The sequence below is a fragment of the Manacus vitellinus genome, unplaced genomic scaffold (genome assembly GCF_001715985.3).
Source record: "Manacus vitellinus isolate BGI_N305 unplaced genomic scaffold, ASM171598v3 scaffold_33_pilon, whole genome shotgun sequence".
Lineage (NCBI taxonomy): Eukaryota > Metazoa > Chordata > Aves > Passeriformes > Pipridae > Manacus > Manacus vitellinus.
In genome coordinates this window covers 7,453,494-7,479,868 of record NW_021940478.1, presented here as the reverse complement: position 1 = coordinate 7,479,868, position 26,375 = coordinate 7,453,494, and the positions used below count along the sequence as shown (strand labels likewise).

General features: G+C 34.6%; 1 protein-coding gene across 2 annotated transcripts in view; it reads right to left on the bottom strand.

Annotated features, from left to right (window-relative positions):
• The window catches only part of EXOC2 (exocyst complex component 2), a 125,119-nt gene that overhangs the window by 27,227 nt on the left and 71,517 nt on the right, over positions 1 to 26,375 (bottom strand). For both annotated transcript variants that reach the window (XM_008927525.4, XM_018076880.3), the window contains exons 16-23: positions 24,126 to 24,247; positions 20,507 to 20,568; positions 17,787 to 17,867; positions 16,803 to 16,862; positions 15,894 to 15,955; positions 15,161 to 15,227; positions 12,984 to 13,100; positions 10,078 to 10,219 (exon numbers count right to left, since the gene is read on the bottom strand). In XM_008927525.4, the coding sequence (XP_008925773.1) occupies positions 10,078 to 10,219; positions 12,984 to 13,100; positions 15,161 to 15,227; positions 15,894 to 15,955; positions 16,803 to 16,862; positions 17,787 to 17,867; positions 20,507 to 20,568; positions 24,126 to 24,247 (713 nt within the window). The remainder of the gene's footprint in view (positions 1 to 10,077; positions 10,220 to 12,983; positions 13,101 to 15,160; positions 15,228 to 15,893; positions 15,956 to 16,802; positions 16,863 to 17,786; positions 17,868 to 20,506; positions 20,569 to 24,125; positions 24,248 to 26,375) is intronic.

Here is a 26,375-nt window from a genome sequence, read left to right as displayed (position 1 = left end):
ATTTTAATTTGGGACTGTCCATCTAAATATCACACACAAATCTCTGGCCCTTTATAATTTGAGCTAGAGGATTATAATTTAGCTACATTAAACAGTAGCAGACAAACGTCTACTACAGATCAACCTTAAGAGAGCCACATTCACCTATGAATAGGTAACAACAACAAAGTTTCCCAAATATTAATTATGACCTGTAAATGCTTCTTGACCTCACAGTGCTCCCATGCACAACTGTCTTCAGAAACTGTGATGACGACCCCAGTATGAGCTAATAAACTCTTGCCCAGTATAAAGTTCCTCGGTTTCTACAGCATATCAGTTTGCTTTGAAATCAACTTTTAAAATGGATGCCTTGCTTTCCATGGGATCTTATTTGCAGCACTGACAACCTCAAAACAGGAAATGCAATTGTATGCATTAGCCAAAACAGTACTAAAAATGCAACTGTTCCAGGAGAGCATATGCATTCAAATATAAAATAAAAAAGAGCTAATCCTGAAAACACAATCTGTCAGCAGACAAATGCTGCATAGTAAAAAATTAGTTCCATCAATACAGAAAGCCAAGATCCATACACTTATTGACAGCCACTCAACAGCAGTGCAAGCAGAATGCCTGTGGAAACTGGCTAAAGATTGCCAAAGGGACTTTAAAACACTTCTGAGTACAAGAAGAGAGCAGTCTCAAGATCTGTTAACAGATACCACTACTAACTTGATATTCCGAGAGAAATAGAAAAGCATTTACAATTAGCACACCTGTGAAAACAAATCTTTGTAAGAGGAGAATAAATGCAAGCAAAAAGGCCTAAGGACTTCGGAACAGACCTGATACAAGTTTGGGACTACAGGTAATTTTACTTTTCATATGACTTACTTTCCCTACTCCACTTGTTTCATTACACCTCAGTTTGTTAAAGACTGTCGCAGAAACTACCTTGAGGATTATCGAGATAATAAAAATCTTGTTTCTAAGGGTAACAATTGAAGGAGCAGTCTGAAACTAAGCCTACTCAAACCCCTCATTCACAACCAAGGTTTTAATTTATTTTGGCTTATAATACAATTAGTAATCAAATAAAGCAAATAGTAGTAATGACTATTGACTCAGTGTTTCAAGCTTTTTGGCCTATGATGTTACCACTGGTCTTCAGTTCTGGCTTTCAAACCCATCTGAACCAATCCCACTGAGTTCTTCCTCTCTCGCACTTCCATCCATTCATTTCTACTCCCTTACCCAAGCTGCAAACCCAACAGGCCAGTGATCCAAAACTCTTTCCTGCATCATTCCATAACATTGGGGCACCCAAAATAATGAGTAAACCAGACAGGAAACATTAAGATGCCATTTGTGCCTATCAAATGCAAAGTAAACATGAAAGCATTAACTATGCCAACAAGCACTGGGTATTTGATGACACAACTTTGTATGTGTTTAATTGAAGGAGTTTGAGGCAGTACAAAATTTGTGTGTATATACCCTCATTCATGCTTGTAATAAGAGGTGCTATAACAGGGGAAAAAACAATGCTTACCCTTTCTCCTCTATGCATTATCATTGATTCCAATCCCCAGTTAATTTTCTGTTTTGAGTAATGCAGAAATCAGATCCTATTATCAAAGGCAGTCATAAAAATACTAAATAATATTAAAAGATCTTAAGTGTTTCTCAAAGAGTGTGCTTGAGGAGTTAAAAAAAATGCAGGTCTCCTTGTAAAAAAAAACAAAACCAAACTAAAAAAAAAAAGGTTGTTGACATGAACACATGTCTACCCAGACAGACCATGAACTAACACTGCATGAATTAGAAAATGCTGAACTGATGACAAGTATCCCAGGTAAAGAACAAACTGGCCTTTGAAATGCCAAACTGGAGACAATATGACCCAACTTCCTACAACTGGCTAGACAACAGAAGAGACTTCTCAGTTGTCAGACATTGCTGATAAGTAAATCCTCTGAAGTTGCAATAATTATCATCTCCTTTAGGTATTAGAGATGATTAGGTATTAGAAATTAGGTATTTTCTAACCATCAGTTAGAAAATGTACATGAGTAGACAATTCTCAAGCTACAACAAGACTAGGATGCAGTCTGACCAACGAAACACAGCAAGACTTCAGAGATACAAGGCTTTTGTACTCATGTTGTTTCCATCCCTCGAGCAATATAAATGAAGTCTGTTTTAGGTCTTGAAACTTTTAAGATTATTTCCCTTTTTAAAATAAACACTGCTTTAACAGGCAATTTTCAAATTTGCTGACCGCTTAATTTTGTAGTTTGAGAAGGATGCACGTTTTCCAACTTTTAATGAAAAAATACTGAAGATAAAATGTTTCTGAAGCTTAATAGTCTTTAGCAAAGCATAGACAGAAATGCCACAAGCTATCACAGGAAGAAGTTTGACAGGTAAAGCCAAAGAGAACCTGGGAGAGAGATGGATGGCAGTCTAGTAAACAACTACTAGTAGGCTTAATAGCAGAAAATGCTATAAAACAGAACTGTGGATGAAGGTAGACGTGCAAAGCAAGAGGAATCATAAGCAATAAAAAAGTTAAGTTGCAGATGAACTCCTACTGCATGCTTGCACATCTGAAGTCTAGAGTCCTCTGAGATCAGCCAACAAAAACTAGAACCAAAATTAGCAGCAGAAAATCTTGCATACAAGAAGTGTGGAGAAGCTCAAGAAAATATCTAATAAAGTCTACATTCAAGTGCAACTCAATATGTGGCAGGTAGGAACTGGAAAATGCAATGTCTCTCTGGGATGGTTTCTACTGGGATTTCTGTAATAGTCAGAAATTAAAGATAACCTGGTGGCAGAAACTACAGGAAGCTGGAGGGCCAGTTCCTTCTCCCGTTCACATTTGTTGCAACTTTTCCCAAGGACAGAGACGGTATGATGTCCAGTCCATTTCACCAGCTAGAATGATCCTTAAAACTTATAATTAAGACACCAATATACAACAACTCAAATGCTTTCAGAAGTGGGAAATGTAATAAAACCTTAATGTCTGAAAGTGAAATTGAAGAAAAATCTGAGGTTAAAATGAAATTACACAAATGAAGGTATTTTGAAACCTGCAGTGAAATTTTTGCTTATATTTCAAGCAGCAAACTAATTTTTTTACAAAATTAACTGAAAGGTTACTATATGATGGCCCCTCACTTTGAAATTTTTGTATGATTCTACTGTGTGAAGTAAACCAAATGCAAGAACTGTAGTCATGTAACACATGGTTTTTTACTTGCTGATTGAACAGGTCATTTAAGGATGTTGAATTCAGTTCATCCTAACAAAAATATTATTGTTATATAGTTAATATTTCCTTACTAGAATGACAAATTATCAATTTACTAATGTATGTTGCAATTGCAGTTAGCTTGAATGAAAAACAATGTATTTTAACTGGAGTATTTAAAGAGTACTGTGTATAAGAATACTTCTGGCATTTTGTAATAAACTCCCCACACTGACAAGTCCTTTACCAAATTCATTTGCCAGTGTAGAACACTGTTTTTCCTTTAACGTCATATGCAATACATCATTGTTTTCTTCCTGTTCACATACATGCACATTATTTTCCTGCACCAAAATACTAGAATTTGGCATAAAAAGACAGACAATTCCTAAACACAGTACATCAATAGTTGGTGGACTGAGTTCCAAATCGTCTACCTCTAGTAAGATAATTTTGAAGCCATCCATTTGAACTGTTAGTAGAAATCTAAAGGGTTACAGAGATTTCAAACAAAACTGTTTTGCACATTTCAGTCAAAAAGTATTTGCCTATTTCTAAAAAAAAAAAAAAAAGGAATAAAATGAAAGAGATTTGTACTATATCCAAACGTTTTTAAGATGTAAATGTACTTGTCATCTTTCATGTAAGCAGGGTGCTGGTGCCCCACATTAAACAAAAGAAGAAAAGTTAGGGTTGACAAGTATGTCGCTGCATAACTACAAATTAAATATGCCTTTTAATATTTCATTTTTAACTGCTGAGTACCTTTTCATAAGGCTATTGCCATTAGAAGTTTTTTACTAGATTTTTAAATTAGACAAATAACAGATAAGAGATGTGACAAGTGTAACAAACCTGATTTAGCAGATCTTACGCACTTAATCCTTTATGGTAGTAGCAGCATTTGATACATTTGAAATGTTTCAAACGATGTTCCCTTAACATGCCAAAGAAGAAGAAATTCAGATTTAACTCTACTACATTCAATTTATGCCAAGTATGGAATGAATATCTAAAACCCACAAACAATCAACTTTCAGCTGAAAGTGTGAAATGACCTAAAACTTTCAAAGAAATGTGAAATTTTAAGTACTACAACCTCCCCATATCTGCCAACACTAGTGAAACACAAAACATACATGCTGTATGCTGTGAATGCTGATCAGACTAAACAGCAGCCAGCATTTAAAAGTAAGTTATGAAGAGAGATCACCATATCTGAATTCCTCAGAAAAATAAATGAACATCAACTTTTTGTGTGGTAAACAAATCCACACTTACTACAGTCTCAAATTTATGTACTAAATATAATAAAACTTGCCCCATTATGAAGAGTAATTTGACATTTGCATGCAAAAGCTCACATCAATAATCTGTATATATATAATATATATAAGACCGAATGCTCACATGCAACTACTTCTGCTTGTATAGCACAAACTTCAATACACAGAAATCTTTTCTATCCATTTTCAGAGTAACACAACCACCTCATTCACTGTCCAAAAGACTGTAGGCTTGCAATTCAGAAAAGATCACAAAGCCTAATTTTGTCACGAGACTAAGATGTAACACACGCATTCTAAAATAGAATTAAAATACCCACAACAAAACACAACTTACTACCAAAAAAGAGGAGAATGAACAGGAACAAAAAACCCCAACTTGTACACTGAACTATCAGATTGATCAGTATACACAAAAAATAATCCAAACCTATATGTGGCAACTGATTAACACTATTGTTTCCTATTGTTCCTTTCACCTCTTTTAATTTTGTTAATACTGTAGAATAAATTAGAACAATGTTTCAAACAACAAAAAAGAACCAAACTACATTTAATTGTTGCTGTATGTTAAAACTGAAGTCTTTATTGTAAAGACTCTGAAGTCTACATTGAAATTAAAATGAAAATTTAAATGAGTTGTTTATTAACAATAAATCTAATTAAGTTAATAAAACTGCCTTCTAACTCCAGCAGTCACACCTCAGATCAAAATAAAGGGCCAAATGTAAAATTACTTTGTGCATAAGTTCTTTCTGATATTCAGAACTTTCATATTGAAAAGAACATGCATGTTGGAAAATTAAACAATAAAAGTTTTAGCACATAGGCTAAATGAAACTTTGTCCCATGCAAACCATTTATCCTTTTTTATGTTTAAAACTGTAACAAAAAGCATATGTATAAGGAAATCACTGATAATTGCAGGACAATTGCCTACGTGAGCAAGGTATATGCTTCTTCCACACTGACATGGTATGAGACTTGAATATCATGTATTTTTCAAAGCTTGTTCAAAAGGAAAGCTTCTTAATTCTAAATTCTCCTTCTGAACTGTTTGTTTAATACGGTTCTCATTTGTCTATTTTCCCCATGAATTTTATGAAGCAAGGAAGTGTTGTGTTCAGTACTTATGGACAGATGCCTGTAAAGATGCCCATAATAAATAGAGTATCAAGATTTTTCTGAATATTCTATACCTTACAAGACTTTAGCTAGTCAAACTAACCCTGAATGTTCAAACTGACAGGAGTCAAAGAAGGCATTTTAAAGACAAAAATGCTTAGGAAAAGTATTAACACGACATAGCAAACACTGCAGACAGAAACTTGCCTCCACCTTTTTTCCCCTCCTAGTTTATACTTCACTCACTTCTCAAATTTTGTAAAAGCTAAAGGGTAGATTTTTGCCTGTACCAATTCTACTTAATACAAAACCCAGTCGTATCTCTGGAAGAGCTGACATTTCATGAAGCAAGTCAAATGTACTCATGTGAGAAAAAAATGTTATTATTAAAAGATTGAATTATACATGATTGTGTAGTTTTAGTTTGTACATAATTTTTTACTGATATGGAAAAGAAAGCAAGAAAACAATGAGAATGGAAACCAGAAAATTCTCTTACTGCAGGGGTCTACTTGGCTCAAGAACAGAACTGGCAATAAATACAGGTAATTTCTGTAGAGTAAATTTATATGACTTTTATAGCCGTGATTCTAAAAAAAGAAACAACGCTGATAGCACTGGCAAGGCAAAACATTTAGGCTATTGCCTAAATGTTACTCAGTGGACTTGCCTATACATAGCTTGTAGCATTACCTGTAGTGTTACTCTAGCTATATAGTAATGCATACATAACTTCTGTAAGCTGTGCAAAGGAAGTGATCAGTAGTATTAATAGGCTGTTATCCTTAGTGGACAAAAGGGCAAAACCGAGGGAATTTCTTCAATTACACGGCAGCTTCTGGTATGCTCACTTACCTAGTAACAGACCTCTCTGTCCTTTTATTTGCAATTCAAGTCTGTCTGTTGTTTGAATAATACCTTGAAATTCATTTACATTTCTGAATAAAAATGGATTAATTCTATGTAATTTTATATCTAAATCCTACCCCAAGTTATGTTTTTACCTTGCTCGTCAAGTCCATATATTATTCCCATGAACAATTCCATCTACCTAAAGCATTATCTACCTAATAGTCCAGATCAGGTGTTCTCTGCAGAGAACTCTTCAGAAACAGCTGTAGTCTTGAAGTTCTGGACTGGACTAGCAACATGGGAAACTCAGCATCAGAAAATTCTTAATGTTATTCCTAACCAATTCATAAGTATTTTCATACTCACATTTTCAAAAATGTCCTTTGCAAAAGATAAATCATGGCACCAACATGACCTGCTCTGGTCAAATTTTCACTTGCCAGATGGAATACTTGAAAGTTTCAGACTGCATCAGGGAAATTATTTGCCTTTTACCTAACCTTTTAAATACAGACAAATTGATGTCTTTGGCCTTTTCTTTCCCTTCAAAAAAAAGAGAACTGTTTTTGTCAAAATTTGCCTTTTTACTATCATTAGTACTATCTGAAAGCTAATACAGAAACAGCACGTAAAAAAAACTTCATGCCAAACTATTATGTCCTCCCAGTAAGAAACATGGAGTACCTTCAGTTATGCAACACTACACATCACTGATAGCACCACTCAGAACACAAGTGATGAGGCCTAAATAGTTTGCCTTGCCAATGCCATCAACATTTTTTACCTTTTTAAAATTAAAGCTACAAAAGTCAAGATCTAAACTGGGCAAATTAATAAAATAAAATCTTTAAATTTTGCAGTCATAAGGATTACCAAAAAAGAGACAATAACTTCTAATACACAAATATTTTTTCCTCAAAAAATCGATGTGTCAATCTTTAACAAATCCTTGAGTGAATGGTGTGTTTGACTCAGTGTGATCCACTCCCAGTCATATGTATGCTATTTCAGTTTTAAAAAGTAGGCCTTTTTCATGTTGTATTGAGATCGACTGTAATTTGTTTGCTTGGGGTTTTTCCAAGAGGAAAATAAAAAGACAGCGTGTCTACTGTAGTACTAACTGCATCATTTAGATTATGTATGGGCATATTTTATCAACTAAAATCTTACTGTACAATTTAAAATTGTTTGTGAATACTAGTTTATTGGGAAAAAAAATCTATTATATGCCTGCTGGGTGATATTTTTCTTTTTTGATTGAATATGGAAAAAAGTCAGATTCTCATATGCTCCACAAAGAGATTTTTTTTCCCCCCAGTCCATTTCAATAATGAAGTTCCTCTATCTTGTCCAAGAGGTTACTTACTAATCACTTACCATATTTATCTTCAGAGTATCAAATATTTCCAGGATCAATGAACAGACAAATGAAGGTTCTCAAAGCTACTCTTTGCCCTGGTTTTGGCTGGGGGAGAGTTAATTTTCTTCCTAGTAGCTGGTATATTGCTATATTTACTATGAGAACGATGTTAATAACACACTGATTACACTCAGTCAAGGATTTTTCAGCTTCTCATGCTGCCCTGCCAATGAGTGAGCTGGGGCTTCACAAGAATCTGGGAAGGAACACAGCTGGGAAGCTGCCCCTGACTGGCCAAAGGGATATTCCAACTATATGATGTCACATGATGTCATGCTCAGTATATAAACTAGGGGGAAAGCTGGCCCAGTGCTGCTGCTTGGAACAGGCTGCACATTGGTCAGGTGGTGGTGAGTGACTGTTTTTAATTTGGATCACTTGTTTTTTTCCTTGGTTTTTTTTTTCCCTTGGGGTTTATTTATCTTTTTGTTACTTTCCTTATCATTAAAATTTATTATTATTATTTTATTGCAGTTATTAAACTCTTCTTATCTCAACACACAAGTTTTTTCACTTTTACTCTTCTGATTTTCTCTCCCATCCCCCCAGGATAGGGGAGAAGTGAGTGAGCAACTGTGTGGTTCTTAGTTGCTGGATGATGTTAAACCATGACACTTTTTTATACCAATAGTCAACAGGGTACATTTGTCAGAAGTTATTAATAAGAAAGGTAGTTCATCAAGATGGTAAAGCACAGAAGTGACTATAATGTTCCTTTTTAATGTGTCTAGCTTGGGGATTAACGAAAAAAAACCCCAGACAACTTTTCTACTACTTCAAATTGGCCAACACTGTGATATGTAATCCTAAAGGAGTCTCTGATATACGTCGTCTTCACTTTGATTTTTGCCAAAAAGTTGGAGAGGAAGTATGTAAAAGCAACAATAAATAGGACCACAAGCAGGCTAAGACCAACCTCTATTAGAAATTTAATATTACCTTTAAAGAAAAAAATACTACAAAATAATCTTAAAGGCAACGTGAACCTCATAAGTAGATCGCAATGTGCTAGATCAAGAAAGGAGCATATAAAAAGCTGACACAACTTTTTTTGTCTTGGTTAGCTGGTGGGAATCCAAACATGCCAAGCAAAAACATACTTCAAGTATGATGAGAAGTTATGTATTATTCAGATACAAATTTGAATGTGCAAGATTAATATCTCAGTTATTTCTGCTATATGTTGCAGAAATACAAGCACATATATATATATACAGCACAGAATATACAGCACATATTCTGAGCATAAAAGTAGTAATGAGATAGAAGAGACACTTTTCTCTAAAGTAATAAACCCTAAGATTCTTGTGCTTTTAAGCAAGCAAGCACTGCAGTTCTTGATTCGCAGTTACCAGTGTGCTTCTTATAATTACCTGAGTGTCCAACTTTTAAGTACCGCAGAATTTCTACTAAGCCTGCCACACATAACTCCATTAAAAAATCAAAACAAGAAAGTGCAAATTGATTAAGAGAAGTTCACCTTCAAAATGCCATGTTCTATGTCACTGCAACTAATTTCTACTTGGTATTAACCACGCATTAATGTGATAAGTGATTTAGATACGACAAATTACATATTCAAAGTGTGTGCACAGTATGCACCACTGTGAAAAAAGGTTAATTTATATTATGCTTCCTTAAAACAGAAGCTCTTAAAGCACCTAGATAATGACTAACATCTCAGTAATTTTAAATACAGTGCCTGCCCTTCGATGGTTTAACATTCTTTGCTGAACTACTATTACAATATGCATTTTCTCATAATTTTTTTTATTTCAGTACTGTAATTACATCTATTACCAATGTAGTCAGATTCTGTTGGAAAAAATCCCAAACTACCTCAGTGAATTTTATAAGAAAATAGCAAAGATGACTTTTATAATTTTTTTCTATTATATATAAGCAATGAAGCAAAATAATCACAAAAAACAAGTATTAAAGAGATTATCAATAATGAAAGCAGCTTTAATAATTTGCGGGTATTTGAAAAATGCTTTAAGAATTAAGTAAAGTCTGTGAGAAAGAACTTATAATGAAAACTTGTCAAAAGTTAAAAACATAGATTTAGAAAAAAGTTTTTAATTGTATAGTATATTTTAGCTCCTATCAATCACTGTTAAAATAATTTCATAGTTTAATAAGCAGATATTTACCTGTTGGAACAAGACAATCTTTCCAATCAAAATATCCTGCATAAATGCCAGGTTCTAATGACCCTACTATTGGATCTGCCTTGAATTCAATGTACATTTCAAACAGTCTTTGATCCAGCTCTTTCAAGGACTCCATACTAACCTAAAAATGAAAAAAAAAAGATAAAAAAGAAAGAGAAAGAACATAATAAATAGTCATTAACTACAAGAATTAAATCACATGTCCAAAAAATTTCCTCATGGCTTCTTTAATTTTCAGTAAAAAGTAGCAATTACTGACATTTCAATTCATAATTACATATATAAAAGCCTAAGAACTTCTATATTATCTGTCCATCCTACCTAGATTAATTTTTTTTTCGGATTGTACTCAGCAACAGACATTTTTGTGAAAAGTCTAAGGAAGCAGGCAGATCATTTGCTAATTCTCTACTGGCATGATTTCTTCCCCCTGCATGTCAGGAGGTCTTTATCTTGCAAAGTAAACAACTGAATTTTGTCTGTGCTTTAAAATATGCCCATAATAATCTCTATCATGACACATGAAGACTTTTGTACGATACTTTATATCTATCAATTGTAATTTTACAATTTCTCACTATCCACTCTGTATTCAAAAAATACATGATTTATTTAGGAGCCTCTGCCTTCTAAAACTGAACATACTGACTTTCCCTCTCTACTTGAATGCATCTCTGGAGCAGAAGCATAAGCTGCAGCTCACCAACATTTGCAGAATTTTTCTCTTTAACAGCTCTCCGTGCTTTTTTTTAGTGATTCACACAACTTAGCCACACTGAAAGCTAAAGGGATATGCATAGCTTGTTCCTTGTAACTGAACAACTTCAAATATTATACAAGACTTCATATTAAACATAGGTACCCCCTGTAATTATAGCTTCTACAGCAATTCCATGGATGTTAAATGGATGTTAAATGAAAATAAAATGAAATGAAAATGAAAATTAAGATGAAAATATCATGTGTGACTTCGACTTAAATGTATTTACCTTTATAAGAAGAGCTTAAGCAATATCAAAGTAAAGATTTTAAACTAGTTTTCTTTTTCCTCAACAATTAGTGGAAAAAGCACACACAAATAAAATACATATAAATTATAATTTCCAGAAGTGAAGGGGTTTAAACACAAGGAAGAAGGTACATCTCTAGATCAGACTGGGAATTCAGACAAGAAAGAAAAGAGGAATATCAACACCTTAACATTCCTTTCTAATTGACTAAACTGATGATAAAAAGTTGAGTTAAAGAATCCCCACAGAAAAGTACTTACAAGAGTTATGTAGAAATAAAATATAATTACAGGTGAATACCATAAGTATGTGCCACGATAGCACGTGCTAAAGCACAGTGTAAAGTTTGGTTGTTTTATATAATTTTGTGTTTGGAACACTAAATAAAAAATGGAAATAACCATGCAGAATGTAAGGAAATGTTCTTAGCTACCATTTTATAATTTCTGTATTTTCAGAATATTAGATAGTAATGATTTCCCTACTAACAAAGGCAACTTTAAAAAATGCCCAACCAAAGAACAGATAGTCTTATACCAAAACACACTAGAAAATTCACTTTAAAATTCAATTTATAAAGCTGAGAGAATAGTTTTATTTCAGTCTCCTCAGATAAAAACTAGTTCTGTTTAAAAAAAAATTGGCAATTTTTTATTACATTTCTTTTTATCTAACATTTAAATAAATTTAAAAACGTACAGAAGTTTAGGTGACAGAACAAAAAACCGAAACAATCAACCCACTCCTCTAAACATCTGTGAGTTTCTATCCTTTTAAAATTAATGAAGGGCTCAAAAATTTCCCTCTTAAGATGACTATCTAATTATCCAAATCCTCCCAGCTAGCATTACCAATTGATGTGTCCCATATATGCAGTATTGCACTAGTCAGTGCTTTCAAAGGGTTAACGCAGACTTGAAATCAATTTGCCACTTTAACATTCGAATTTGGTAGTTTATAAACCTACCAAACTTTTAGTGGCATTACTCTGATGTGGCTGTACAAGGCAGGGTGTTGAATACATACATGACAGATGTCTTAGTTGCTTATAAAGACAACACTAACTGTACTTAGCTCAACTCCCAGTAGCAAAAAATGGCAATATCCAGAGTAATTTTCTATATTGTACTAAACATACAAATCTTAGCAATCCCATTTAAATGCTATTCAAAATTACTTCAGCCATAGAAATTCAAACAACATTCAGGCATTATGGGACTAAGGACGTACTACATAGTAGAACAATCAGTTTGAGTGAAATATTGTACTCTGTACTGGAAAAGATAACATTTTACTTCCCATCAACTAATATTTCTGGAAATAAACTAGCTTTATGGTCCTAAGGATTAAGTCACAACATTTCTCATAAGAAATGATTAATCTTTACAAAAAGGCAGGAAAATGAGACAGCTACTGCCACCCACTTTGACATTTTCGTTCTTTGAAAAAGAAAAAACAACAACCCCCCCCCAACACAACAAAAAACCCATGAACTAGTTTATGAACAACAGCTATCAGTAACGCATACTGCCAGATGAAATAATTTATCAAGAGTATTTCTGAGATAACAATCTTTTACTCTCTGCATTGAGAGAACACAGTGACATTAAACAGCTCTACTAAGAAATCTGATAAGCTTTGCCATTGAACACACAAGTCCTGAGGAAGAGGTCACATTTTCTATACCAGCTATTTAAGCCTTGTATGAACACATACAGCCATACGCTTGTTGTTGTGTCCCACTGATGCTTGGAGTCCTCCTCATTTGTGGAAGGCTCACCTAAGAGTCCTTTTGGCTATTTGATACTTGCATCTACTTTGCACAGAAAGTAAACCAAACAGAAATCTGGTGATTATTCCAGTGTTCTCACTTACTTGAGTTATTTTATCAACACCTTGAAAGCCATGTTTCTCAAAATGTTCAGCTATATTTAGGAAGGTATGACGTTCCAGGTAACGGCAGTTACTGAGTGCAATTAAAAGCCTCTGTTCCTAAAAATTTGTTTTAAGAGAAGAAAAAGTATAATAATTAGAAAAAAGAAATATCAGTATAAGCAATACTGTAAACATATAGAGAGTATTTTATTGGCTCTCTGTGTATGATAAATATGCTCATAAATAAGGTGGCGTTTACAAATACTTTTGTCAATAAACCACTGAGAACTGAGTGAGTATCAGGTATGATGACTGAACATTCATGCTTTTTCTTACAGGATCCGGAGCATTCTTTGGAATAGTTGTGACTAATAGAGAATCGCAGTTAAGACTTAACGAAAATTGGGTTTGGACAGCCTTCCAGGAAGCTGTTTCTGGATTTTACTATGTTTCAAGAAATATGGTAACAATTATGACCATCCTAAAATCAACTGACTATCATCTTCACTTTTACACAAAGCTGGCTAAAGCAGGGGAAGTAAAACAGGTACTGAACGAATGCACACCCACTCTAAAATACTAGAAGGTTCAGACAAATAAAATACAATTTCAGTCCTTTGAAAAAATTCTACGTGGTTATAACTTCTCTCTGTTCTTCAATGATTTTTTTTTGATTATGAGGGAAACAAATACATTCTGGAGTTGAGGTACCACAGTTGCCTTTCCCTGACCTTGATGTAACAAGGTGTAGTTTCCAAAGAACTAAACAAGACAGAACCACTATTTAAATAGATTGGGTATTCCCTCTTCCCTTCTCCTTCTTCCATTGGCAAAACATTTTTCTACCTCAGATGGAAGTTAAAAGTCAACCAAGAAAATATTTTGAAAACAAAATTATTTGACAATGAAGTCATAATAACAGCACTGATATGATTAAAAATGGTATTTGTTTTCAGACCCAGGACTCCTGACAGTTCTGTATTTTGGTAATATGATGACTAGTTTTGAGATGTGCAGTTGCCCACTACTTTAAGTTATAATCGGTTAGTATATAGATTGTTAAAAAAATGAGAATTTAAAAAATACAGTGACCAATCTTACTCTGATCATTCACTTTCTCTGTTTTTATTCCAGAAAAACAAAATGTTCTGTGATTTCTATAAAAAAAAATAATGATACAATGGAAGCCAAACATTGTCTGAAATTGTTGATTTCTTCTTTTTTATTTAAATGTTCATACCTATGACATATGGCAGAAAGTTCCAGTCCCAAAAAGTTAGATTTTTACGTTAATTGTTGACAAAGTTAATAATGATATAAAGAATATCTAAAAATTTTTAATAATTTCTAGATATTCTAATTTGTAATAATTATTAACATCTGCAATACAGAAACTTGCCCCAATTTGGCAATCTGTGATTCTTTTATTGCAGCAGAAATGCTTACTGCTCTTGTAAATGAGGCAAAGCTGGGCTTCTGACAACATTTAAAACCTGTACTAAGGAATATTAACTTCACAAGAGGTTCTCATTACCTCAAGCAGTAGTTTTTGCAGGTAAGGTAGTACTATTTGCAGGTAAAAAACTATGTTTTTTTTATAAGCTGCTGAAAGTACATTGACCAAAGTGTCAAGAATATAAAAAACCTTTTTTCCGATTTCCTAAAAAACCAAAACCAAACAAGTCAAACAAATAATCAATACTTCAAGTAAATTTTCTGGGGAAAACTACATTACTGATTTTCTGTATCTTAATGGGTTTTAAAAAGTAACTAATAATCAGACTGGTTCTAATTTAAAACAAGGTAAAAAAATCAAATGTCAGATCTTCAGCTGACATAACACCAGTGCTTTTTTCACTGATTTCTGTGATGCCATTTTAGTTTCTGAGGAGGACCTGCTTTCAGAAATCATCTTCATTAGTTACCTTAAGACAGTATACTAAGATACCACAAAAAGCAGTGCTTTTAATAAAAGCCTTATATTTAAGCCCTATATCCTTATATTATCTCATGCTTATGTATCTAGGAAACACCTCTAGAACACAAAATTGTTCTCTATAAAAAAGGAAAACAATATAAACAATTCTTACGATATTGCAATGATAAAAAAGAACCACATTCCTGTAACTTTGAAAAATATTTTCACATCAGCTTTTAGAAACAGAAGCCAAACTTACTGAAGAAAGACTTGAGTCTTCATGAATGCTTCCAAACAAATCTGGAGATGAAACATCAACTGAAAGACTAGGAATAATGTTTAAAAAGTGAGTAGTAAGTGCTTTTGACTATTTGATACATGGAATCTTGTTTCAAAGCCCCTCACACAGACAACAAAGCAGCCCATGTTGTACAGTTTTTCCAAGATGCCCACAAAGCCTTGCAGGAGCTTGGTGGACTGACAGTGCTATTCTAGCTACAGACGTTTCCTTCTTAAAGCATTTTACTTTTCTTTCTATAATTTCTGTTTTGCCACAGATTCTGTTTTGTTTTTACACCTATCCATCCAACAATCATTCATATAGGAAGAAAAAATAAATTGCATTAAAAACAGAGTTAATTTGCCATTTCCTAATGCATATTGCAATATTTGCCAAGTCTCTGGCTTTTCACAAATGAAAGCTTTTAGCTCTTGGAAACTCAGGCTACTCTGACTTGTTTTGTGTGTCACTGAATAACATTGTATAGGTAATATCATATTAATTTTCTTCTACAATATTTATTACATGATGTCACCCAACTGTTTGGCATAAAAAGTATATGCTCTTATTTCAAAGCATTACTATTCAGAGGCAAAAGTGTTCACAAGAAATATGAACTAGAGAAGGGATAAAGCCACAGCCCCACTGAAATGTAAGACTTGCACCCACAATTTTAGAATACTACACCTAAATCTTATTTCTTTTTACTTACTGTGATGTATCTATGTCGCCATCAGGTTTGGTGCTCAGTTGTTCCAAACAGTCTATAAAGACCTAGGAAACAATAAAGGAAGATCTACATTTTCTGCCAAAACTGAAAAAAAAAAATAAATCTTAAATTCATTTTTACTACAGGCAATAGAAGCAGAACAATCATCATCACCTTTCTTTGTCTTAAACCTTACATAAACACAGTAAAATTTCAGTTATAACTTTTGAATGCATATTTTCTACTTTGTAGGTATCATAGTTTACTTGTAGTAAAACACGGTAATTTTTAATACTGATAAGTCATTTTCATCGTGCATGTCTAAAATGATACAGTGATAATCTGCTGATTTGCAAAGGAAGCACTGGTAATAGTTGTCGTGTTCAATCTGAACACTGGATCCCAAGGAAAAATTGCAGAAGCCTCACTAAAATTCATTCTTTGCTTTGGCTTAGGATTTCTTATTTGAGGAGACTATAAAAATCCAAAGAATGCCATTTAAATAGCTTTAAAAAAAATCGGATTTTGTTACAAAGAATATTGGTCTCTGATAGAAAAATTAAAAGCTACATCTTCAGCTGATGAAAATCGGCATTGTTCTTTTTACTGCAGTATATAGATGTTAGATGGCATCAGCTCAGTAAGTGTCAATTGCCAGTAAAATCTTGAACAATCACAATCAGCAAAATACTTGAATATGTCTCTTATCCTCTGAGGATTTGGCTTCATCAGATTTAGCTAGTAAGCTCTACATACTTTTAAAGTCAATATTTCTCAGTATCCCAGAGTGTACCAGAGGAATAATACAGTCATCAACTCAAGCTAGCTTCTGGGAGGTAGGTAAGGTACAAAGTACACATTTTGGATGGTGACTTGTGTTCACTATTTCATACTTCAAAGCGCTCCAGTTACCTGCATGATCCCAATGCTTAGCTGGCACACATCCTCCTGTGTCTTCTGCTGCTGGAAAACCTGAGGATGCAAGCATATTATTTCAGTAGAACAGCTTCCTTATTCTCAAGGAAGGCCTGAGTAATCCATCCCTAAAGAGATGACACAATTAGAGGAATGGCTGCTGGGACACAGTGTTTTCCCATCCTAAAAATGGGAGAGAAAATACAAGTCCCAATAAATAGTTTGATAAGCATGAGGAGATAACACACCAAAAGGAAGGAAGTCCTAGTACATGTGATACGTATCATTGTTGGCTAACGGAGCAAAAAGCTCCAGGATGGAGCAAAAACTCCCAGGATATTCAAAGATCTTTGCATCCGAATAAAGAAGGATTCATCACGCAAGTGAATTCACTGCAGATCCTTCTGAAAAATCTTCATTAAGAAATTAGACAAGCTAGCCATAAAGATTAAAATAATGGAGGAGAGAGAAACCATATCTATACAGAGGGGCCCAAGGGAGTTTGGAAAAGTGTTAAACTCCCCTAGAATGCTGAAACCTGAAAGAAAACATCAGTATCACAATAAACCAGGGCCTCAAAGTACTGAGTGGATGGGGACAGAAAGCTGAGTTCAAGTTCTGCAAATAGTTTGGATGCAACACTGAGTGAAGAGTAACTCCTAGGAATGGCCTCTCCCTTCCTTTTTTTTTTCAGATGTAAAGTAACATCTACTGCTATCTGAAACTTACATGAGTAGCATTTATTTTTCAAAAGAACAACTTTAAAGATTTAAATACAGGTTCAACCTGCCCTGCGCACCAATTAGCTCTAACTAAGGAAGCACAAGCAGAATTCTAAAATCTGGCAGAAGTGAAGAGGGTGCACATGGAAAAAAAATAAAGAGGAAAGTTTTACCCCTGAATCACTCTCTGAAAGTTCTTTTTACGTAAATTAATTGGTTTCAGAACAAGAACAAAATAAAAGCATAAATCAAAACTTACACTGGCCTCTCCAGGTTTGCAGTCCAGCACAGTTTTAAGAGATTGCAAGGAATGAATAATGCACTGTTCAAACTGGGATGGCTGAAAGTCAAATGAGTTGTTAGCTTTAGACAAGCATCTTAAGTATATACCCCACAAATATATAAAAACTTCCAAAGTATACAGTAAGCTTTTTATTTCCAACTTATCCCAAATAAGGGGGGGAGGAGGATCACAATTTGTATATTGCCAGAGGATCCTTTTGTACTAATGCACTTTTGTACATAAGTTATCTACAGAATTATTACCATAGATGAATGTACATTTTTTTATACGAATGAGAGACTTTTACACCAAACAGCCTCTTACAAAAGGGTCATGAAAGATTTTCATAGCTGTTTGTGGCAGCATTACAGATACCTGTGACACACTTCCTCCTGTCCTCATTGATCCAAGTTGGAATAGAATTTCACCTAGGATATCAGATATTTCTGCATTCTATTCCTGCAAAAGGTTTCTAAGAAAATCGGACTGAAATCGCTTTCACATGAAAGACAAAACCCCCACTGGTTTGGGGGGCTTCTTTTACCTTCAGGTTTCCAAACCTCAAGTGTAAGTATCTTGATACATATATCAATATCATTCTGAAAGTGCAAACAAGTTCACAGGAGAGTCATTAGTCATTTTTTCCTTGTCTTTCTCTCTTCCCTGGTAACTCACACTTTATTTTTTTAAAGCTGCTGGTATTAGGCATGAGGCTGTTGTGCAAGGCAACATGAAGCAGACACTGTTCCAGAAAAGAAAGACATCATCCTAGTGGATTTGGGTAAAAGTGAACAAAAAAGTTTATAAGCCACATAAACTTGCTTTTCATTCAGTAGATAGTTTATGGCATGTCACCAACTGGCTTAGGAGTAACTTTTATTTCTGTAAATGGTGGAGGTGGATTGTGAAACTGATGCCCGCATGGTAAAATTACAATCATGAAAAAAGCCAGTAAGAAAATCTATATTTATTATTTTTCGATTCCTTAAAAGAAAAAGGCCAGCAGTAAAGTGCTGCTTTTGGGTTTTTGCTTCCACACAATAAAACATCACACCTCAGGAGAGGAAAGTTTTTCAGATACTTGCTACTTTGGATATTATGAAGCTAAGAAAGGCTAGTTCTGTGTTTCACTGTATCTTTTACCTGGAATATAAATGTTAAAGTGGTTATCAACCCGTATTTCCTGCAAACTTAAAACACAATTTCACTCTCCAGCCTAAGATGTCCCTAAAGAGACTGCCTGGCCCTTTTTCATAATGCTCAATTTTTGCTAGTTTTTGCTATAATATTACCACAATGAACTCTAGTAGACAAATAACCTTTCCACGAAAAAACACAGTCAACTTCCACCACTAAAATCTGGCATGTCTCAGCCAAGACCTCAAAAGGCATCTAGGCAGTGCAGTATACAAGGAATTAATAGGCAATTTCTAAACACAAAAAAGACTTAAGCAGTTTCTTAATAAAGATAAGTTAGGATACAGCACGAGCATAAGGAAACAACACTTTTGTGGAAGCCCCTTTCCCCTGCCTCTATTTTACAGATGAATATAGTGAAAAACAGAAAACTTAAGGGACTTGCCCAAGTCTGCGGCAACTGAAATTGAGATCAGAAGCTGTAAACCTGGTTATAGTACTACAATTGCCCAACAACACTCCTTCCTACAATATGTATATTGTGACTGCTTATTGCCCTCCTACTCAACTTCTAACACATATTTATAGAAGCAAATAAGAAGAACTAAAAAAGTCTGTGGAGCATTCTCTTAGATAATATACACAAAGCAACTCCCCCTCCCACAGGCCTTTTCTGCTTTCGCAGATTGTTTTTAAGTCACACCTACAACGTGCTTGCTGTGTTTTAGGCATTACTCATTACTGTTTATTTCCAGAAAGTATCTCACTAATTTATCTGAATTTGGTTTCAAGTCATTGCTTGTTTGCATGTAGGCAATCTCCTAAATTAGTTGCTTTTCAGTTCAATTTCTCATTATAACATATAAGTGACCTATTTATTTAGCTACAGACCAATTCCATGGTAATGTGCCTACTAAGTTATAAAGCATTTTGATGTGAACTGAACTTGTGACCTCAAATATGACTTTTTACTTTAGTAAACCATCCCTAAAATAAGATGTTTAACAATGGAAGTTATTATTGTTTATCTCAGCAAAAGCATGCTAGAGGTCAGCAGTAATTACACTGACACATTTAAATAACCCTATTTAAGGCAGAAAGCCATGGTATGGTATCTGGATGTCAAATTCTTATTTATATTTTTCTCTTAATATACAGCACAAATTTGCAAAACTTTTATTTATGATGGGGGTTTTTTTGTTTTGCACCTTCAAAAACAGTGCTGTCTAGTAGACCTATTATCACTTAAAGTTACTTCACACAAAAAGTTGCTACACATAAAAAGTATAAACAAAAAGTTTGGAAAAAAGAGCAACAAATAAATTTGTGTTTGTGATGACACCTGTTAAGATTGCTGTAAAGACATTGTAACCATTCATACAATTTTTAAAAAATTATCTTGTTATATTTTCATATTTTTATAAAACTATAGACACCAGTATGCACACATATAGAAAAAGTCCAAAGTTACTTGATTTTTGGACAATATAGAAACCAGTTTTGTTACACATAAAAAAAAGAATCCAGCAAAGTGCCTACCAGACACCAAGTATACCCACCAACGATGTCAAACCTTCATTGTCAACAACCCAGTCTTCCTTTTCAGCTAATCTCTTTATATCTGTAAGACAGAGTAAGAGGGGAAAGGGGGGATGGGGGTGTGGGGAGAGAAGGTATTCATTTTTATTATTAAAAACTCCTTGAACTTGAAAAGATAAACCACAGACATTGGGACTGCAATGACTAGGCATACGAGCAAATAGCACTAAAAGCTTCAAAGCTTTCAACACTCTCAAATGACTCAGAATGGAACTCATACATGGTATGCTGGTGACACCACACAGAGAAACACATCTATGATACATGGCAAGAGTTACATGCAGCACATTGTTTACTGGAAAGCTTAAAATTAAAGCAATATTGTGAAGGCTTTGAGTTTGTTTTTATTTTGTAAATTTTTAATCATAACATAAAATACTGCATTTAAGAACCCAAGTCTCTAGTCTATTATATTCCAACTGTTAATTAAAAATGAAAGAACAACTGCCTAGCCTTTCAGCAAAGACAGAAAGGACAGCATATAATTCATATTCAGAACTATAAAAGAGGCACAAGGTCCCCACTCAGGGTCAAGGATCCATGACACAAGACTTTCTTAAAAAAATACATGAAGGTGTATGCAAATAGCACTCTTCCACTACTCAGAAGGTGTCAACTTCTATTGGCTTACTAAAGCTAACAGGAGCTAAGTAGGGATGTGAATCCAAAGCTCATGGGCTATAAACACAACTGTTATATGGACATGTGCATTATACATTGTAAACAGAACAAAGATGAACTGTGTGCAGTTTGTTGGGCTTTGACATACAGTTTTCCCCCACACAAACTGCTCATCAGAACTGTCTGCACATTATCAAACTCCCTTTTAAATGAGCAAAAATTTCAGTGAATTACCATCTCTCCTTAAAATACAAGAAAAGAGGATAACTAATTCACACTGAAAGGTATTTTCACTATCTAGGTGGTTTAATCAGCTAACTTAAGAAGCTTGGTCATAGCGTCATACTCTGCAGTTCTGTATCTCATGAAGTATAGGCTCAGTAAGGATAAAAAGCATTAAGGAGTTGTGCAGAATAATTACTCTGTTCATTTTCCTACTTGGTAAACCTCTTAATTCAACTGATATTCTTGTAAGGGTTTAGATTGTACTGGTCAGCCTTTACATGTTTCTTTGGCTGTTCACTTTTGCATTCTCTTCTTAGCTAATACAAATATAACCTCCCCCAAATTTCTTTCTCATATTTCACTGTTCACCAAATTCCAGTCAAATACATTCATGTAAATCCCCTGTCTACTCTGGCATTCACATAATTTGTCTTTCATGACCTTTATGAGCAGCGATCACATATGGGAGGGAAAGAATACAGACTGCCTCTCAGGGCCAGCATGTATACATGGTGTTTATCCTAAGACAAGAAAACCCTGTGCGTGGGCTGAAGTGCTCTATTGAATATTTTAACTACATCTGAATTGTAACTACATGTGAATGCCTTTACCAACTTATAACATGCAGAGAGAGATGAGATTAACCTTGATATCAGCACCTTATGCATCTCATGTTTTGGAGATATTAGAGAGGCAAAATTCAAGTCCAGGAGGAGCTTTTTTGACTTATGTATTACAGATAGCTACATCTGAGATACATTTACATAGCTCCATGAGAACACTGAAAATACCCATTACTTGTTCTTTCACTCATTCCCTAATAATAGTTTTTCCAAGGGCCAAATTAACCTGGTTGCATGCAGAAAAAAGCCTCCATTATCTAAATACATCTAGCAGTTAAAATTTTGCTTTAGTTGGCAAAGAACAACAAAAAAAAGGGTCCATGGACAAGGTGTGCAGTGCAGCAGTGTAGAATGAGAGTCATAATACATGCAGGCATCTTTTCTCCTGTTTGATGCTATAGCAAATACATAAGCTTTACTGATAGTGGATGGAAGCTGCAGTCAAGGAAGGTTGCTGTTATGGCTATCCAACCAATAAAACACACTGCCAACTTAGAGATCCATTTCTTTTGATTCAAGACAGAAAAGTATGAATAAAGATGTTCAGATCAAATAGAGAATCATTCACATATAGACTTGTAAATGCGCTTTTATAAAAATCTAAGGTACAGACTACCACAAGATTTTTTCCTACACAGAATGTGTGTGGCCAGGAGTCAGAACATAACAGAGCAGAAACTCTGCATCCAAACCAAGAGCTGGGCTACTGCCATGATGCAACAAGCAGGCAAAACTAGTAAGACAGCAGACTTTTTCCATCATTTATCACATATTGGAGCTCTCTGGACTGTGCTACATAGATAGCTCAGAGATTTGGTAAGCTCAAAACTGTCAGCAAATCAGTTCATAGCTAGATACTTCCTTCCTTTGAAACAGTAGGACATCTGAGGAATCACAGACAGTGGAATAAGACCATCCTCATGTCACAATTAAAAAAAAAAATCTTTTTCACCCTCTATGACGAAAAAACAAACAATTGACCTCAATTGTGCTAAGAAAAAAATAGGCAAAACAGATTTTCTCATCGTTTAAGTGAAATCTGAAATAGTGGTAATACTTTTCAAACAGAGTTTTACGGAGGTAAGACAACATATGTACTTGTTTGGCTAGCTAGCTTAATATTAATAGAGAAAAATAATGTTAATAGTGAAATAGGGTTTAACAAGACAATTAAGAGCCAAGAATACAATTCATATCAGTACTATATCAAATAAACTACAGAGGCCTAATGATTTCTCGTCACCACAAGTTTAAAAATTTGCTTAATATAGCCACCTATGCTTGGCACATTTAAACTTTGAGTAAAACTCTTTGCATCATGTCAGCCTAAAAAATCATCATATGTTAAAGATTAAAAAGTGATTAAATTGTAAGATTAAAAAAGCCCCAAATTTTTTAGCATTGAGAGTGATTAGTCTTTTGGAAAAAAAACAACCAAAACCCCGCTAAGTGAATCAGTAGATCAATCTGTCCTTATTTTAAGAGAGACATTTATTTCTGAAAGATTTATTTAATCCAAATTTAAGTTTCAGAGTTGAATACAAGATGGCAAGATGAATGGTCTCTGATGGCATAGAGTCACATGAGATTTAGACAATGTGTTACTGGCCTTCACTATCCAGACATTTACGGTAAAATTGTGTACACAGCAGGAAGCCCTGGGGACTACAATGTTAGTAAAAAGCGTTGGAAAACACACAACTAAAATACTTCATAAAGGGCTGTGGATTGGGGTTTTTTTTGTCCTTGAGAGTGGGTCACTGCTCATTTAATTCTTCACGTTATAGAAAAACTGGAAAAAAAAAAAATTATATTTCTAATATGGAAAAACTGCATTATGAGATAAATCACTTGCACTGTAGAACTGTCTCAACCCAAAGGAAACAAGTCTAACCTACTCTATTCATCAGACCAAGAGAGGAAAAGACTTCTATTTATGGCAGAAAAATGAAATATTTGAGTAACTCTTGTGAGATATTACAGAACTCAGAGGAGTCCACTGCCACTACAATATATGTAACAAAGACGGTTATTTTTCAGAATGTGATTTGGCCTAATCAAAGACAAAAAAGAATGACAGTAAGCAAAGAGACTTGCAGCCTTCTATTACCTTCTGCTGTGTGTTGTAAGGTCACTATAATGCAACGTACACGAAGGTCCAAAATAAGATCTTGGATGATCTGAAGCATATCATTGGGTATCTCGAGTGCAGTAAGACTCTCAGAACTAAGCCTGAAAGCAAATAAAAATAGAAGTATAAATGTGCAGGGTTTTTAAAGCTGATATAACTACATTAAATTTTTTAGAGATTTTCTGTGTATGTAAATATAATAGCTCCATCCTCAGTGTATCTTTGAAAACTAATTACACCATTCTGAGAAGATCGATTTTTTACTTAATTCAAACAACTGCAAATGAAGATTTAATTTTCTCTAGCATTACAATAATGTCATCACAGCAACAGGCCAACTTCTACTCTCTTCTTGTTTCACCGCTTGCCCTTCTGCATCCATCTCTTGTCCTATGACCCAAGAATAATCCTTTTGGAGCAGAAGTAGTTTTTTTTTGCTGTTTTTAGGTTAATGCCTAGATCAAACACAAGATCCACAACATGGTTTTTGAGATATTTTTTACCTGCATGGCAAAAGTAGAAGTGATTAAGCTGTCATAAATGGTGCTGTGGCTATGCATCAGATCGCTAAGAGTATAGACATTTAAGGAGACAAAATATAGCTATTACATCATGTGCAGAGTGAATTCATTCACTGTTTTGCTTCCAACTCTGACCAGGTACAAATCATCTGCTACTATAGGTGAGAATGGAGACATTATTTTCTGTTTTTTCCTTTTAGAAATAGCAACTGCTTGCAAGAAATAGCATTTCAGCTTTCTAATAAAAGGCTGAAGTTGTGCTAAGACTCAGAGGCACAAAGTGAGGTTAAGCACTTTTATCCAACTCCTGGATATTTGAGCAATTCAAAGGCAGACGTTGTTTGCCCTACTCCTAACACCGAGCAAAGCACAGGTAATAGAAACTGCCAAAGAGGAGGAATACGAAGGCACAAGCAAGCAAGTGGAACATTTCCAACCATCCACCTGTAGGCTCCAGTTCCATACTCCTGGTGTTGGGCATAAACCATCAAAACCCCAATATTAATCAGACTGCTCTCCGCTCAGCACAACTACTGAATTAGCAGATTAAAACGATGTGTACTATCTCAGCCAGCCAGGATACACAGAATGTAAAGATCCATCTGTGAGAAATTCAAGCTACTTTAGACTGAACAGAAGTCCTGTACTTTAGAGTTGATTCCATTTCTTAAGGAGCACACAGCTGTCATATGCCTAAGATCATCTTTTTCCTCATATAATTCACCCTAACACACACATACCTTTTATATTTTTATAGTAAGGCAAAAGTGTTGCCAACAATGGCTCACTTGATCACATAGTCCATGTGATCTGGAACCTGTTTATACTGGGTTAAGACAGAATAGGGTACAACAGAAAGACTGTGCTACCACCCCACTTTAAGCTGTGTGATACATGCATATGACCAAAAAAATAAAGATAACACAGATATAATGACAACTCCTTGTTATATAACATTGTGAGTTTTATCATTCTTAAATACAAGCAGAAAACAGTAAATCATTTGTGAGATGACATAAAAGAGTAAAATTCTATTATGTGCTTCATCATGACTTTAAGTTACAAACCATGAAAATAAGACAAGCTATTACATAACTTTGCAACAAACAGAGGTTTTATGCATTGTGTAGATTTTTCTTGGGAACAGCCCACCTTCATCACTGGTGCGAGCCACAAGAATTTATCAGATTGTCAAAGCATGGGGGCTTGAAAATAAAAGTACTTGCAACACTTGCATAAACTTCTGACCTGGTCATCACCCTATAATGGTATATTTAATTTCTCTTCTCCAGACTGCCCCCTTTTCTTCTCTACTTTTGATTGCTTTGCAGTAAAGTCTAGTTCACTTTACTAAAGTGCCATCACAGGCATCAGTAAGAACATGAGGTGGGGAAAAGAGTGGGAGGGAGAAGAGGATTTCCCCAGCTCTCAGTTCAGTTGTTCATTACCAGGGCAGTGCCCGGAAAGCAAAAGGAGATTCTCTGAAAGAGAGCCTTCATATACCCTATAACCTCAGCATGGATCTTATCTCAGATGGCAAAAGCACAACTAACCTTTAGAGAATCTGTTGGTTACATTTCCAAGCCAATATTACAGATGTGCAAGTGCTAAATTCTAGAATTTTATAATTTGAGTGAAACTGGATTGCTTCTCATAAAGGGGCAACACTGCCCTTTATATCTTTTCATCAAATATCAAGTCAGTTCCT